This window comes from Medicago truncatula, chromosome 3 (genome assembly GCF_003473485.1).
Source record: "Medicago truncatula cultivar Jemalong A17 chromosome 3, MtrunA17r5.0-ANR, whole genome shotgun sequence".
Lineage (NCBI taxonomy): Eukaryota > Viridiplantae > Streptophyta > Magnoliopsida > Fabales > Fabaceae > Medicago > Medicago truncatula.
In genome coordinates this window covers 47726261-47742392 of record NC_053044.1, presented here as the reverse complement: position 1 = coordinate 47742392, position 16132 = coordinate 47726261, and the positions used below count along the sequence as shown (strand labels likewise).

At 33.6% G+C, this 16132-nt stretch overlaps 2 protein-coding genes across 3 annotated transcripts; both read right to left on the bottom strand.

The window, feature by feature from the left end:
* Positions 1-425: 425 nt before the first annotated feature.
* LOC11424997 (ultraviolet-B receptor UVR8) lies at positions 426-7520 on the bottom strand. 2 transcript variants are annotated; one of them, XM_024779945.2, is made up of 12 exons: positions 7041-7520; positions 6590-6776; positions 6011-6157; positions 4787-4868; positions 3649-3801; positions 3209-3388; positions 2814-2885; positions 2486-2557; positions 2215-2333; positions 1836-1921; positions 1614-1666; positions 426-1116 (listed from the first exon to the last, which is right to left on the bottom strand). In XM_024779945.2, the coding sequence occupies exons 1-12, from the start codon at positions 7132-7134 to the stop codon at positions 1036-1038; spliced, it is 1326 nt and encodes a 441-aa protein (XP_024635713.1). In that variant the 5' UTR covers positions 7135-7520; the 3' UTR covers positions 426-1035. The 2 variants fall into 2 exon arrangements, with proteins under 2 accessions (XP_024635713.1, XP_003602664.1); XM_003602616.4 differs by having other exon boundaries at positions 3209-3382; positions 7041-7517.
* Positions 7521-11977: 4457 nt separating this feature from the next.
* On the bottom strand, positions 11978-15829 carry LOC11425555 (amino-acid permease BAT1 homolog). The gene is made up of 8 exons (XM_003602614.4): positions 15526-15829; positions 15257-15402; positions 14974-15156; positions 14449-14568; positions 14062-14253; positions 13401-13706; positions 12861-13043; positions 11978-12583 (listed from the first exon to the last, which is right to left on the bottom strand). Exons 2-8 carry the CDS (start codon positions 15365-15367, stop codon positions 12092-12094), a joined length of 1587 nt encoding a protein of 528 aa, XP_003602662.1. The 5' UTR covers positions 15368-15402; positions 15526-15829; the 3' UTR covers positions 11978-12091.
* Positions 15830-16132: the final 303 nt, after the last annotated feature.

The following is a 16132-nucleotide window of genomic DNA, read 5'->3' as shown; positions in this document are numbered from 1 at the left end:
ACATTTAAAGGTTAAATAAGTTCTTATAAATATCTCAAAGTCTCTACCACTTCATCGCATGTTGATTATCATCATATATAATTCTCTCAAATTAAAAAGATTGACTTCTCCCTAATTTTAAAAGAGAATCATGATTTCATCTTCATTTGTGTGGAAGTGTAGGATGAATGCGCTTCTAGAAATCTATCAACAATCATGGACGACGGAGCAGCTTCTCCCTTATTTCAGAGTTAAGGTTCTTGATGCTTTATAGAGACATTGCCATTTTATGCACCACTAGCACAACTACCAACCTAGGGAGTAAATTGTTGGTTCTTAACAATTTTGTCAACATAGAAAGGGATTGAAGATAGATTTTGTTGGTTTTCCATTGACATAAATTATGAATTAGTTGGGCATCATTATTAGAGGAAACAATAACGAACTTGCATAAATTAATGGATACATTAGAAGATGTCCGAAAAAGAGAAATTACAACTTCATCATAAGAGGAGTTGAGACTACAACACGATCATCTAACAAAAAAGGACTAATTTGGACAAAGCTTGTATAAAATCAAAGAAGACACCAGGTTCATACGAGGAGTTGAAACTCCAACACTATCGCTGATTCAACGATCTATCTTTACTCCAAGGTCTTGCCAATACTTAACTATTCAAGCATTGCCACACTTAAACAACAGCCATCAACTCCCAACTGGTTTATCTGTCTGCATTCTGGGTAGCTACTTTTTGGCCAAGTCCTATTTTCTCCACTTTCTTTTCTTGTAACACAAGGCATAATCATAATACAGCTTGAAATAAAAATTTAACACTAGGATATCATAAATGTATTTTTTGCTGCTTAATAATATAATATATATATAGAAGAGTGACACCACATGCAATATTCTCATAATGTGGGATATATTTTACTTTACAATAATTATGTTAATAGCCAAAATGATAAAAGTGGAAGCTCATCCCCATGGGACTGATGAGGCAGAGACATTGATTGGATGCATCATTCTTGTCAAATGGAGATTTTGTAGTAATATCAAACTCGAATCCGTTTGACATCGCTTTCTGGGACACTAAGGTCCAGCCTATCTAAACTGCCTGAGTTAGCCACCGGCGCCTGACAAATCATACAAGTTTATAATATTAGCATGAAATGCGTGTCTCTCATGCCAAGGAATGTTTAGATTGACTTGTTTGAGCTTATCTACAAGCATAAGCACTTGTGATACTATTTGAGAGAACTTATGAAAACTATTCATGACATTTATATTCTGTTTTCAGCTTATTTCCATAAGCTCTCCGATATATCTTATGAAAACAACTTATAGATTATAAAAAAAAATGATTTTATTTTATCTTGAGTTATAGAAATAGCTTATTCACAAGCGCTTATACTACAAGCTGCAAAATAAGATGTCAATCAAAACAGGGTCCAAGTCAAATGACCATGTATACTCCTAAAGTTCTCATAATACAGATAGTCCCCACAAGTTGATGGTTATCTTTTTCTTTCTAGATTTCTTAAACTATGAGCAAAATTGTTCCTACTAACATACTTTAGTCACCCTTCAGTCTTAAGTTTAGAAGTACTGTATGCTAAAACGAGACACTTACAGCTTCATCTGGTACAACTGCATATCTCTCAGCTAAGGAGGCCAAGGTTTTTCCTATTTAGGGGAAAAATACAACAGTTAGCATAATGCAAAGTGTATAAACAAAATAAATAAAAAATTGAAAGATAGAAACCTAAATTACACAATGAAATGGTACTAATATCAGGTCAAGGCAAAAAATATAATACAAAGGAAAACATCATTGATGAGCAGAATAAAGCACCTGATAATTGATCTGTGTTTGAAGATTCTATGTGCTGCCCACAAGATCCATCAACACTCAAAGCCTCGATAATCTTTGGATAATTCCTACAAATCCAAAAAACGACTCTATTAACTAAAGATATTAATGAAATGCACCCAATACTTGAGTCTAAGGCTATGTTTCTAGTTAAATTAACATAGTCATAGTTGCCACAAAATAAAGGTAGCGCCACGAACAAATTAACTGTTTCACCTTTGAAATGTATCTTTACAACCAAAATAAAAGAATGTCTCCTAAGTGAGTTCATAAAAAATATGAAGAAAAAAAAATCAATAAAGTAAAAGATGAATGTCTACCTAATACTCCCAACAATATTACTAGGTTTAGAAGCAATTACCAGTCAATGGTGTCCCCAATTCCAAGTTGCCCATTCGTGCCTCTTCCCCAAGAATATACATTGTCTTTTTCAGTAACAGCAATTGTGTGTCTCCAACCACATGAGATTTGAGCTACTTTCTGTCAAACCAAACAAAAGCATGCAGAAATAAAAATTAAACAGTTGGCGATAATTTAAACAATAAAAAATTGACTTTTAGAGAGATTTTAACAAATTTCGAAACGGAATAAATAATGAGACAGAGAGTACCAGAGTTTCAACTTTCAGGTACCTGATCATGGGGAAATTTCACTTGCACAGGAGAGCAGCGATCAACATTGTCACCAACTCCAACTTGTCCAAACTAAAATCAAAGGAGAAATAGGTGATGAGACAATTTTCGAAGCTCGTGATTGTTCATATATATAGAATAAAATTTCACGCCATCTTTTTAATTAAAGCAGCATATATTTTAGTTCTCTGCATACATAGTAATGTGCATTCTTTAACCAGTCACCGAATGCAACCCTTTGTTGTGTTTGTAAATCAACAAATATTTCTAGTTACAACACAAACTTTCACATTATACGAGGAACATAAAAAATAAAAATACTGTCAACCTTATTCCAGCCCCATCCATAAAGCTGTCCACCGGTTGTGAGTGCCATAGTATGCCTCCAACCACCTGATACCTGAAAGAATATAAGCAAAGTTCAGCAACAGAATAAACATAACTATAACTAACCACTTTATCTAACACCAAATACATTGCACCCAGTTTGCAAGTTCTAAGATAGGGAAAAAAATTGTGGGATCAATTTTTGCTAGTCTTTTACAACCAGCCAAAACCATATCCAATAAAAAGGTGGATTAAAAACAAAACAGTGTGGCACTGGCACATATACGGTGGAAGATAAGACCAACTGAACAACCAGGGCGAAGGGAAACCCCAATGCAGCCTAAAAATATGATAAATTGCCACCTGGGCACCAACTGCTTATAATTAAAGGAATACCTGACAAATTAACTTATCACTAAAGGCTTGAAGCTTGTGAGGCACAAGATGATCCTTACAATCTCCATGTCCCAGTTGGCCATATTTGCTCCATCCATATGTGTATAGTTCACCAGACGATGAAACAGATATTGTATGCCGCCATCCACAAGCAACCAAGACCATCTTGTCACACTGCAACTTTTAACAAGCAAGACTTAGGCAATGAGGGGTAAACTAAATATTTTCCATCTATTAGTATGCATGTACAAAATTGTTCATGAATCTTAACGTTTTCTATGACAAAAGTGAATTTCTCGAATGCTGATTCTAATATTAAAGTAAACAGCAAGTCAAACTTTTGTCAAAAATCAAACATTACATTGCAATTTTTCCAAATTCCAATCGATGTATCATATTCTAATCAGAAAAGGCAAGATGATACCAGTCTGAGGACATACATCAACAGAAACTTTCTCTGGAATACATCGATCATTTCTATCTCCCAATCCCAAGTTTCCATATCGTCCCCAACCCCATCCGTACAGCTCTCCATTTTCAGTGATGGCCACACTATGTTCAGCACCAGCAGCAACCATTTTGATAGGTACTCCCTTCAACATCAAAATTTACATGAGCCCAGTAGATAATGGTATAATTAGTTTGATCATTTGATGCATTATATTTTGATGTTCAATGCATAAATAAAAAATGTTCATGACAAGATTGCAATATCAATTTTTTTTTTGGTTCTTAGCCCGCTTCTTTCTTTCGTGTGTCTAAATGGATAACACTTCTGTAAATAATATAAAGTTGTTAAGATTTACAAATGCTTCCTGAAGACTGAGAGATCAGTTGGTCAAGTTCTCTACCATTCAGCTCCAAGACTCTTAGCCAATAGAAAAAGAGCAAGAAGATAAGGCAGGGCGAGTAGGAGTTGCAAACCTCAAAATGGATCTAGCACGTGTTTAAATAGCTAGTGGACTAGGTTTGCCCATCATGCTACTCCTCCACAAAGGACTTATGAGACCAATAGAAAATAGATCGAGGATGTTTGTTTCTATTTGTTTAGTATAAGGACTGATGTGAAAAACATTGCAATGAGTACAAAAATTGTAGTTTACACCCCTAGATAATCTTTTTCTCTTATCATTTTTAACTGGATCTAGGCCAAGGTAAAGAACAAATAGAGAAGAGATGAACTTTGCCCCTATTTAAGCTATGCCCTGGCTCTCTTATCTGAATCAGTGGCCCTCCTCTCTTCTGCTTTTTCCCCCTATTTGAGCTATGCCCTGCTCCTACAACTTTCATCTGTCTAACCATCTAAAAGTTTTGATTGTCTTATTCCATCTAGCTAATCTAAATGTTCTAGGTATTTTGTCTCGCTCCTGTCAGCTTCCCTTTTTCATCCATCCACGATCTCATCAATGACAGAGAGTTAATATATCCGTTTTAAACTTGCTTTGAAAAGGGGATGGATGAGAAGGCATTAGGTATATTAAAGGAACTTGCCATTGTGTATTGATTGATCATTCAATACTAGCTCATTAATTTTTATTTATTATTGGTAACCTTGATGAATATCTCCAAAAAGAGTACCTGGAATGTTTGAATCTTTTGTGGCACAAGGGAGTCCTCTGTGGTGCCAAGTCCAAGTTGACCATTTTGATTCCGCCCCCAACTTCAATGAGTAGAGATAAAAGGAGGGAAAAAAATACAAAGGTCAGACAAAATGAGAATGAACCAACTGATTTCATGATGCAGATGACTTGTTGCTGGTACTTCCAAACAACCGATGGAAGACTGATTTATCCTCACAGAATAAAACAAGGACTTCAATATGCATTGATACCTTTAAAAATAGAATATTGAATCATTTCTTAGATGCATGTATCGTGTGCAAGGAAACAAATCTAATTCATAAAGGGAGTATCAGTTATCTAAGTAATGAGAATATAACAAGAGTCTGTCGCAAAAATCAAGTAGGTTGATTCAGAGCAACTTTTTTCAGTATCAGTATTAAATTCTCTTAAACCCTTCTTTCGGTAAGTAAATAGACAAGAAAAGAAAATTAAAAAAATGGGGCCTATAGCTTGCAGTAGAAAATGGCCCTTTAAGTTTGCACTGTCGGTTATTATAGGCTAAATTATACAGGAGATTTTAAGTTATTTAATTGTAACAAATTGGTCCTCTAAATTTTTTTAGTATCACTTATGTCCTTTAAGTTATTTAATTGTAACAAGTTAGTCCTTTAAGTATTGTTTGTAACACTTAGATCTTTAAGTTATTTTTAATGGAGAATGTTAACCAGTGCCCCCGGGGCATTGGTTAAGCACCAAAAGAAGTAAGTATTTATTAAAAAGTAATGTAATTATTACTTAATAAAAAGTGACAGTTTATATTTCCAAGACAGAAATTCTATTTATAGATTCCTTAACCAGTGCCCCGGGGCACTGGTTAACAAGACCCTTATTTAATTTAAACTTTTAGGTCCCGAATAACTTACATTTTTAAGATCTAAAATCCCCAAAATTGTTACGGTTAAATAACTTAAAGACCTTGTTGGTACGGAAAAAACTTAAAAGGCCAACTTGTTACAACTAATTAACTTAAATGACTTAAGTGGTACGAAAAAAACTTAAAAAAATTTTGTTACAATTAAATAACTTAAAGGACAAATGATGAAATTTAGCCGTTTTTATATATGCACTCCATGAAAGAACAAAAAGAAGAAAAAAAAACTTGACTGATGCAGGAATGGTAGTAATTGATAAGAAAAAGTAAGAACGGAGACAGATAAAAATTCGGTCAAGAACTACAAACCTCTGAACTTCGCCTTCCATGGTAACTGCCAAACAGTGGCTATCACCGCAAGCAATTTGCTTTATCCTTAATCCTTGTAATGCTCTAATAGGCTGAGGAATGAACAAATCACTAGAATTACCATGACCCAGCCGTCCAAAGTCACCCCTGAAAAAAATCAAAATAAGATCTACTTGAAAATTTAAGAATATTGTCATAATCATAATATGTTTCATAACACTATTTTCGATGTGAACAATAATGGATCAGATATTGAATGGCTCATGAAAACAACTTGAAACGTTATATGACCCGAATAGCAACTCAATCTGCGTAATGAGTTTTCGTACAATCTAATAAATTATCCAGTCTCTTCTGCCCCCAAAATCAAACTTCAGTTCATCTTGAGTATGAATAAAGGCAAATTGCTAACTCAATCTAGATTGAATGAACTGACATTTTTACAGATATCCAAGATATAGGTGCAAGTATAACAAAAACACTATCTTAAAGCTAAGTCTAATACAGCAACACTACTTCAGACCATCCATAACCCATTCTATATAATGTTATAGCAGTCAAAAAGAAAAGGACGCATACCATCCCCAACTATATACTTCCACTTTTGACTCTGAATAAGCAAGGGTATGATCCGCTCCACAAACAACAGATACAATTTGTTGAGCATCCAATGCACTGAGTTGAGTAGGCAAAAGTCTATCATCAGTATCACCATGACCTAATTGTCCATCCTCTCCTCTACCCCACGAGCAAACAACATTTCCAGCTGAAAAAAGATCAACATCAATCCATAACCACACAAACTCAAAAACCTATCCATTCCACTAAAAATTAAAACTTTCCACAACCCAGATAGCAGATTTTCAGAATCACAGCAAATAAATCAAAAGGGCATCATTCCATTAAAAATTCAAACTTTTCACAACCCAAATGGCAGATTTTCAGAATCAAACAAAGAAAAAATCAAAAGTGCATGTTAGTAAAATAAAATAAAATAAAAAAGTTAAGCTTTTTGTGGTATTGAGCTTACAGATAAGAGCAACAGAGTGGCTACCACCAGCAGATATAAGAAGAACACGGCGGGGTGGAGGCGGAGAAGCGGTGGTGGCTTCAACCTCCTGCATGATTGTCCTTTACAGTAAACAGTTTCACACTTCAAAAACAGTCTGTCTCTCTCTATCTATACAATCAGGTGGTGATGTTGTTGAGAGTTGAGACTTGAGATAGTGAATTATTATTATGAATTATGATGTCAGAGAGATACAGAGAGAACAGTAATGGGAAAAAAGACAAGAAGAGTTTGGGAAAGATAGATTTAGATGTTGACAGGTGGAAGGAAGAGAATGCTGAATTGATCATAGGTTTGGGAAGAGACTAGACAAGAAAGAGATTTTCTCCAATGAGAAAAAGAGATAATAATGCAGAAACAATGTGCATTCAATGCGTGGGGGGACCCATGCCAAACATCATCACCAACCATTTTTTTCCTTCTTCTTCATCTCTTCTAACTAATTCCTCACCACCACAGTTATAATCTTTCCTTTTCACTACGGACATTTTCCACTTTTCTGTTCTTACATAACAGTATAATTGGTTGTCTGTTATTTACTATTACAGTTCAATTATTGTCCTTTTGACAGATATAACAATTCAAATGTTATTTTTTGCAAATTCAAAAATTGTCCTTTGTTTGTTTGGTTTGAGAGAAATAGAGGAGTGATAGAAGTTGTATACTTATCTTGTTTGGCAAGAATAGAAAACGAGAATAGAGAAGAATGGGAGAGAAATTTCACAACTTTGTAACGTCAACATTCTTTATATTAAAATTGGTCAACCAATCAGCATATTCGTTGTCTTTATTTTAAAGTATAATTCAAAGAAACCAATCATGGAAGAGAGATGAACTTCCTAACTGTTGCGTTGATTCAAAATTTGATGTTTGTGTTTTAGTAAAATTGTGACACAATTTTGGTTCGACAAAAATCAGGCCGTGATTTGTAGAAAGCAGACCACGATTTTGAATAACGTTCAGTTGTTGTTCTGTGTACAAACTAGAAAATCGGGGCACGATTTGATATGATCTGAAACACAATTTAAGCTCTCATTGATCCCATTCCACGATCTACGGTCTAATCTACATACTAAATCATAGTTGATAGGGTTAAATATGGTTTTGGTTCCTATAAATTTGGGACTGTATACGTTTAGTTCTTATTTAATTTTAATAGTTTTTCTAGTCCTTATTAGAAAATTATTCTGCACTCAATTTTACCCCTACTAAATTCAAATTTGTTTAATTATGCTTAAACGCTTATAGTATGTTTGGATGGAGGAATGTTTTGAGGTAATATAATGTTTTGATGGAATTCAAATACTTTTGAACGAATTACATTATTTGGATGATAATTTGGAGAATCTTTAAAATATTGAAAATTTATGAAGTATTTTGTTCAAGTTAAATTTAGATAATTTCAAATGACACCAAAAAGCTAAGAATTTCAAATTCTTATAATTTTTCAAATTTTGCATTTTGATCCTCACATTTTTCAAAATTTTCAAATTGACCCAATGAAATTCTAAAAAAGTGCAAATTGACCCCTCAAAATTCCCGAAAATTTCAAACCCTTAATTTCAATTTCCAAATTTGGCCCAAAAAAATTAAAATTTATAAAAGTTGTTCAAAAATTATAACAATAAATTTTTTTATTTCTCCACCCGAACAAAATTATTTAGAAATGAAGGCAATTTAATTGAATCTTTTGAATTGTCTAAAATTATAAATTTTTCAAAATTTCCTAATTACCTCGTCCAAACACACTCTTAAGTTTTTGAACAACTTTTGACAGACGTGTTAAGAACATTACTAAAAGTTCCTCCATACAAAATTATCTTTTGAATTCTACGTCCAATTTTTTGTTACTTTTATCTTAAACCTTCGTCGTTTAAAAAAATTCATATTTAATTCATTTCATGTTAAAAAATTCTAAATTTTAGCAAATGAACCTTCCGTGATATTCTAAAATTGACTCAAAAAAATCGTTCAAAAATTATGAATTTAAGGATAATTAAACAAACTTTTTTTGTTAGGGATTGAAATCACATGTAATTTTTTTTTGTAGGGACTTATAAAGCAATTAAAATTAAGTAAGGATTGAACTTAAAAATTTCCAATTTTAGAGAAACTCAAAACATATTTAACCCTAGTTTATACATTACCAAGGTTTTTTTTGTAAGTTCCTTTAGCTAATTAAAAAAGTTATGTTATTTTTCTTCTCATTGAAAAGTGTATTTTATGTCTATCAAGCTGGCTTACATAAGTAAATATAAATAACTTTTGTTAATATTATTATTATTCCATTACATTTTTACTCTGTATTTAATAATCATAAACTTTTAAAGTATTTTTGACATTTTATGGAAAGTTAGACTATCTAAAAGTTCATATTAAATCATATAATCTTTCTTTATTGACATAATGAGTGTTGGTTTGACAGAAAGAAATATGAATAAAATATAAGTTGAGTTTTGAGGTACTATAAATGTATTTATTTTCTCTTGTTTTTATCGAATGAATGCTGATCAGATTAGATCAATTTGTCTTAACGTTATAACAAAGGTCATTAAGTTGTACTTTGGGGACCCGAAGATTGTCATAATTGGAGTTGCAAAGTTTCAACTATTCATGCTGCATGTGGAGGTGTTGGTGTGGTTTTGGAAGTCTTGCTTTTGTGTTTATTGCTACTGTCTGTATGTTTTTTCCTGTGGCCTTGTTCTTTTTAATTACTAAATGCTTCTAACATTGTAACAGTATCATTACGTGAATTTGGATAACTAGACATACATTTAAATCCTTCTATAACTTTCATCATTTGATTATCCCTTATTTATATCTGCTCAAACACCAAAAATCAAGTCTTGCCTTCTTCAATCGGTGCTAGCCTGCTCTGATGAACATCTATGCAAATTTCCAACCACACTTGTCAAAAACAATAATTACTTAGGAACAAAAGAAAAGTTGGCTACCGTGAAATTTCAGAGACATTATGAAACATGACAAACCTCACAATAAAAGTTTTTTTTTACTCAAAACCCCACTACAAAAGTTATCAAGGGAGGGATACATCAATGAATAGAAAATACAGCTCAAATGCATGTGAATAAATGCTTGATACGAATGTTGAATATTTAGGGGTTACATTCGAATCAAATACTACGTGACAAATTAGGTTTTTGAAATAACATACATAATTGTCCTAATTTTGACCCCTAAATGTCCAAATGTGTCCCATACATTGCCCCATTAGTCTGTGTACGTGTCAAATTATTGTTGCAACACACATAGCCGGGCCTGGGCATGCTGTGGATTTGACCATGTTCTTCACACATTAAAATTAGGCAAATGCTAACTTCAAAGTCAATAATTCAATTTACTAAAAGTTTAAAAATTGATTTTTTTTTATTTTTTATTTTTTTACAAAATTTCTACTTTCCAATTTTTGAACATTTACTCATAAGATACAAATTACAAACATCCTTAAATTTTTTTATCAACTACCAAAGTACTAGAAACTCTTGAAGTTGCATATTGATTTTGAATGTGGTCTTGATTGATGGTTTTGTGTTTTGGCATTGAATTATTGAAAGATTAATGGCACACATGTGATATACAACTACACAAGTCAGTCACATAAAGTTTAATAATGTGTTGTTGGCTGATGTATCTGGAAACAATTTTTCTAGAGGTTTTTGGTTTGATTTGGATTGGTTCGGTAATACAATTAAAAAATTCATATTTTTACAAATTTGTATTTTATGCATACAACATACTCAAATATTTTATAGAACTTTGTTTTCTATGTTTTCTGTTTTTCAAACTACTTTGTATAACTAACACGAGATGGACGATCCCAACAGAGGTGAGGAACGATGGGTTAGGTGTAAGTAGCGGCTAATGTTCTTTTTTAGTAGAAACGAAATAGAGTGTGAATGATGAGATGAGACGATGATGGGAGAAAGTGAATGAATTATGGAGTATTTTATGTTGGCCTTTGAGCTTAATCATAAGTGTGTGTGTCAGGAGTGATAATATTACTAAAATGGGGAGTGAGGTTAACATAGGTTCTTTGAATTTCAAAATTAAAAACCGAGAACTGAACCAAACTAAATCGATTTAGGTTGGTTCGGTTCGGTTTTGAACCGAACCAAACAAGGTCATATATTTTTTCGGTTTAATTCGGTTTTGTTCGAACCACTTACACTCCTAATCCACAGTATATATTGCTAACCTTACCAAGTTCCTAAAACATTAGATACTTCATATTTCGGTATTAGAGAAACCAAACATGACATCCTTCATTGTTACTTGCTATAGTACACAAGAAACTAATATAATAAACATTACAACTTAAAAAGGGCTTAGTGACTACTTTCTTGTCAAGTAGTTTAGTGGCTAGTTTCGTTGATGTTTTGGAACAATGTAATTAACACGTTGGGGGAGAAATGAGCAAACTAATGACTTTGTAATTAGAGGTAAATGGATCAATGCTTCACATTTCCACAAACTCCTTGTTGAGCCAGTAGATATTGCTGAATATTATGGGAAGGGGATGCAAAAAATCAAGGGCCGTTACATACAACATGGTAGAGAGAGGAGATATGAGATTTTTGATATGTGGTGGAAAGATAGCATCAGCATGGCCACATCAGAAGAACATAATGCTAGGAGCACTTTTGCATGTTTTTAGGCTAAGGTGGAGGAAGCAAAGGAATGGTTGAGCAGTGTTACAAGTGAGAGTGACACTAGTATGCTTGTCAATTACCGGACACAACTTTAATTTGAAGTGCTCGTGCGGCATAGTATGTATGAACTATAATCGGCGGCATCAATATTTTAATTAAGAAATTATAAGAAGTATAAAAAAAGCAAGTGAAATATTTTTCTTACTGACCTCTTTGAACTATTAAGACTGAATATTGACATGAAAATTTAAACAATATTGTTGACCATAGAATGTACAAGTCAAAAGTAACAAGCATGAGATAAAGAATATTCCATCAATTATTCTTCAAACTTTACAAGAATTATACTTTGCCATTTTGAGCATCAATATTCCTAACTGGCCCCTTAAACCATTTTCTTGCATCTAATACCCACCAAAGCATTATTAGACCCAAACCTACCCCTAAAGCAACAGGTGCATAATTGAAAGTATCCCAAGTAATAGGATAAAGAGTTGGCAAAAGGAATACAGAACATGTGTAACAAATCCATAGAAATGCTATCAAGCAAGTTGGTCTGCTTGCCTTGCCCAAATAAAAAGGTCCAGGCTTGAAGTTTTTCTCAGGCATCACCATTCTTGCAAAGATTGGAACTGCATAACCACCAACCCATCCAATTGTGGCTATTGAAGTTATTGCAGTAAAAACTACATTTACCTTCAAAATTGGTAGACCAAGAAGAATGCAGATTGCTGCACAAAGCCATACAGCATTTGTAGGAACCTTGTGCTTTGGATGCAGTTTCCGCCATAAGAATGAAAATGGAACTCCCTTATCCCTTGACAGGGCATAAACCTGAAAATTGTTTCATTTGAGACACTGGTTAGGAGGCATTTCTCGCCGTATACAATACCATAAGCGATTATCATATAAGTACTAATGTATAAGCTATTTCTATAACAAAAAATAAAACAAAGTCAAACTGTTTTCATAAGCTATCCTGGAGAGCTTATAGAAATAAGCTGAAAATAGCTTATGGATACGATGTCATAAATTCTAACAAATAGTTTCGCAACTATTTATGTCAGTAGATAAGCTCGAATGAATCAGCCCAAACAGGTTTAGTACTTACCACTCTGGCGGCACTTGTAGTGATTGAAAGTCCACCAAAGAAGAATGAACCCCAAATGATAAATAGGAGAACTATTGCTCCAGCGGAATTGTGATATCTTCCATGGAATGCATCATAGAGTATTTGTGCTGGCACAAATGCTCCAGCTGTCTCATTGTTTGGATCATAAAGGTAACCAAAATCCTGAATCATAGTTGAAAAATGGTGTTAATTGTCACCCGTCTGCCATAAATTGTGTAGTTTGAGTCAAAAAAATTCAAATATGTTAGGAGTTTTCACTGTTTACTTATCAAAGGAATGCATTGAGTTCTAATTTTCCAAAAAAAAACGACAAGCTTTGATACCATCTTAGAATTTTGGTTGGCCTAATGTCAAGTGACTCGATGGTAGGTGGCTCAATGAATCTTGTATGGTGAGTATGTCTCATACTTCAAAACTTATTTTCAGGTCATGTCTCATCCATTATGGGACTAAGTGTTCATTCCTTGACTATATCTTCAAGATATTTATTTATTGCTAATACCTCTCAGACATGATTACCTGAATGCTGAATGTAAGTGCCAAGATGTAAGCCCATCCAAAGACTGAAATGATGCCAATACTACCAAGTATTGCTATGGGTCCATTCTTGTCTGCACCTTTAGTTTCTTCAGTTAAATGTGCTGCAGCATCATATCCATAGAGGGAATACTGGCTCACAAGAAATGATAGAATCACTGCATATGGTTTGCTTGATACTCCTGTTGTATCAGATGCTAATTCAAAGTTTGTGAATACATATGTAGCTGATTGTTTAGTTAGTGCCACCAGAGGTAACAGTATCACTATCACTGCTCCACCAATAACCTGACACAGAAAATTGAGTGTGTTACTTCCTAATAAAAGCTCAAAAAAGTTGAGCAAATTTTGAAGCACATCTTAGAACATTTTTGGTAGAAAGAACAATGAAGTGTTTGGCTGCAGTCACGATACCACACATTCACCGTTATCAGCAAGTGGGAGCAATTAGATAAAGATCGGATCGGACAATTCAAATTTAAGTTCAATAAGCCAAATTTTATAAACAACTCAAAATATAAGTTGTCTGGTCTTGGTTCAACAGTTCTGAATGACTGACTGCGGTTACCATATGATGTTTTAGTGAATAAACAATATTGAGCAATCTTATGGCAGTTATGGATATACATGGAAACAAAAGTACCTGCCACCATATTGAAATTATATCGATGAAGGCAATGACTTCTAATGCAAATGTGTTCAATGCTGCCCATATAACAGTGAGGCCAATGTACATACATAAGAATAGCCATTTTGGAGCAAAGTACCCTCCACCTTTATTTGTGCCTGTTGAGAGTAGGATTATGCTCTGTAATGTCTGTGATCCTGCATATGCCTTACCAACCATGAAAAAGAATGAGTTACTTACTATGCACACATTCTATGAAAACACTGACTGCATGTTTCGATTGACAGAATCACGGTGAACCACCACGATTTTGTAGCTTCAATAAAATCCCAATGCCACCGTGATTTTGTCAAACTCAGCGCCAATCCAAACATACATGAAATTTAACCCAAGTCCACTTACCTGAGTACCAATTCCAGCAATAAGACCTACAGTCTCAAGCCAAGCACAACACCATGAAGAAAATGGTCCCCATTTCGGACCAGCTAAATGTGCAGCCCAAAAGTACAGAGAACCAGTTGTCTGTTAGATTGAATCAAAAGTGGAAATTAGTTTTTTTTAATTTTCACTGATTCATGTGCAGCGGGAACAAAGTATTTTTAGGATGCAGAAGTTTCCCTAATGAAAAGCTATTCTTGACTCTTTGTTTTATAATTGAAAAGGATAATAAGACATGTTTTGTTTGTTCAAGCACGACTCTTTTCAAAATCGAAATTTGGGAATAGCTTGATATGTAGACCGTAAATATTTGTAAGAATAAACGATTTAAGATTATACAGATTAATTTTTAAGCCTTAAAGTACTAGTACTATCCGAGTTCAAATCCTGACTAGAACAATCATTTACCTAATGGTCAAACTTCGGATTATCAGGGTTATATAAATTATAAAATAAATTACATACATAAACTGAGGAGAAGAGACAAACCGGAAAAGATGAACATATTTCCGCCATTGCAATCCCAACAAACCAAGTGAAGAAACAAACAACAACCCATCCCCAAACAAGACTTGCAGGGCCTGCATACAGAAGGCTAGAACCATACAGAGGCGTGATTCCAGTGAAAAGCGTCATTGTTGAAAATGCTATCGCAAGAGTTTTGAACATAGTCTGCACAATAAATAGAAAAAATTAACAGATTTAGTACCAAAAAAAAAATGTTACTTTATTTTTGAGAATTTTTTGATCAAGATGGCAAAAGAACAAAAACCATTTCTCTTCTTAGTTCTTGCTTGTAACCAAGCTCATTGAGTCTCTTCTCTGCTGAATCCATAGCTATGTTTTCTGTCACTTCTGGAACAACACTAGTCTCAGTCCCCATGTAACAAGGATTCTCTTGAGAAGTTCTTGCGTATTCTTGAAAAAGAAAAAGAAAAAAAGAGAAATATGGTGTTCAGTGGAACAGAAATAGGGAGTTACATGAGGATTCTTAAAACAGCATAATTCATATAAGAAGAAGAGGAATAATATGTAACTAACCCAATATATGTTTCAGTTGAAAGATTCAAACTTGTTAGTTAGTACTGCTTTGAAACAAGTTGCAATATTTGAATAGTCATCTGAGGCAGTATTTTCTCAGGACTATTTTTCCACAGATGAATGCGTCACTCACTATTTTCTATCAAACAATGAAAGAAAAACTGATTTAATACTTGCTCCTTTTCTGCTTTGGTTTCACTTGCAGCTTGAATGCTTCAACGTAAAACCTTTAACAATAAGAACACATTAAAATAGTTTTTCTTTTAAAACAACCAACTCATTTTGTCGCTTAATTTGTCAATTACTATATCATATACATATAGCATGCATTACTATATAAGATTATAGAGTGATGGATTGCTTGCATCAATTTTTAAGTGTATTTTATTTCTGTGCTTGACTTTTCTTGGTTGACAAATTCAGTTGAATGTGGACAACATAATAAGATGAACACGGAATTTAATAAAACTACGGTATAGTATAAGTAGTGAGGATATTTTTGACATGTCAGGAAGAAAACTATACTCTCCTTCACTTTGACACATTTTTAATTGTCATTTAGCTTTGCCTCAAATTCATAGTTTTTGTATATTAGATTGGTTGTTCT

Bases quoted from the DNA above. Each gene is read 5' to 3' on its own strand.
- LOC11424997 (XM_024779945.2), bottom strand. From the start codon at position 7,134: ATGCAGGAGGTTGAAGCCACCACCGCTTCTCCGCCTCCACCCCGCCGT. The intron at 2,886-3,208 runs GTATTCCTTTAA...ATATTCTTTCAG, and splicing joins GTGATAAGTTAATTTGTCAG to GTATCAGGTGGTTGGAGGCA. The intron at 1,922-2,214 runs GTAATTGCTTCT...TTGGATTTGTAG, and splicing joins ATTGGGGACACCATTGACTG to GAATTATCCAAAGATTATCG.
- LOC11425555 (XM_003602614.4), bottom strand. From the start codon at position 15,367: ATGGGGACTGAGACTAGTGTTGTTCCAGAAGTGACAGAAAACATAGCT. The intron at 14,254-14,448 runs GTAAGTGGACTT...ATGGTTGGTAAG, and splicing joins TTGCTGGAATTGGTACTCAG to GCATATGCAGGATCACAGAC. The intron at 12,584-12,860 runs GTAAGTACTAAA...AACAATTTTCAG, and splicing joins CTACAAGTGCCGCCAGAGTG to GTTTATGCCCTGTCAAGGGA.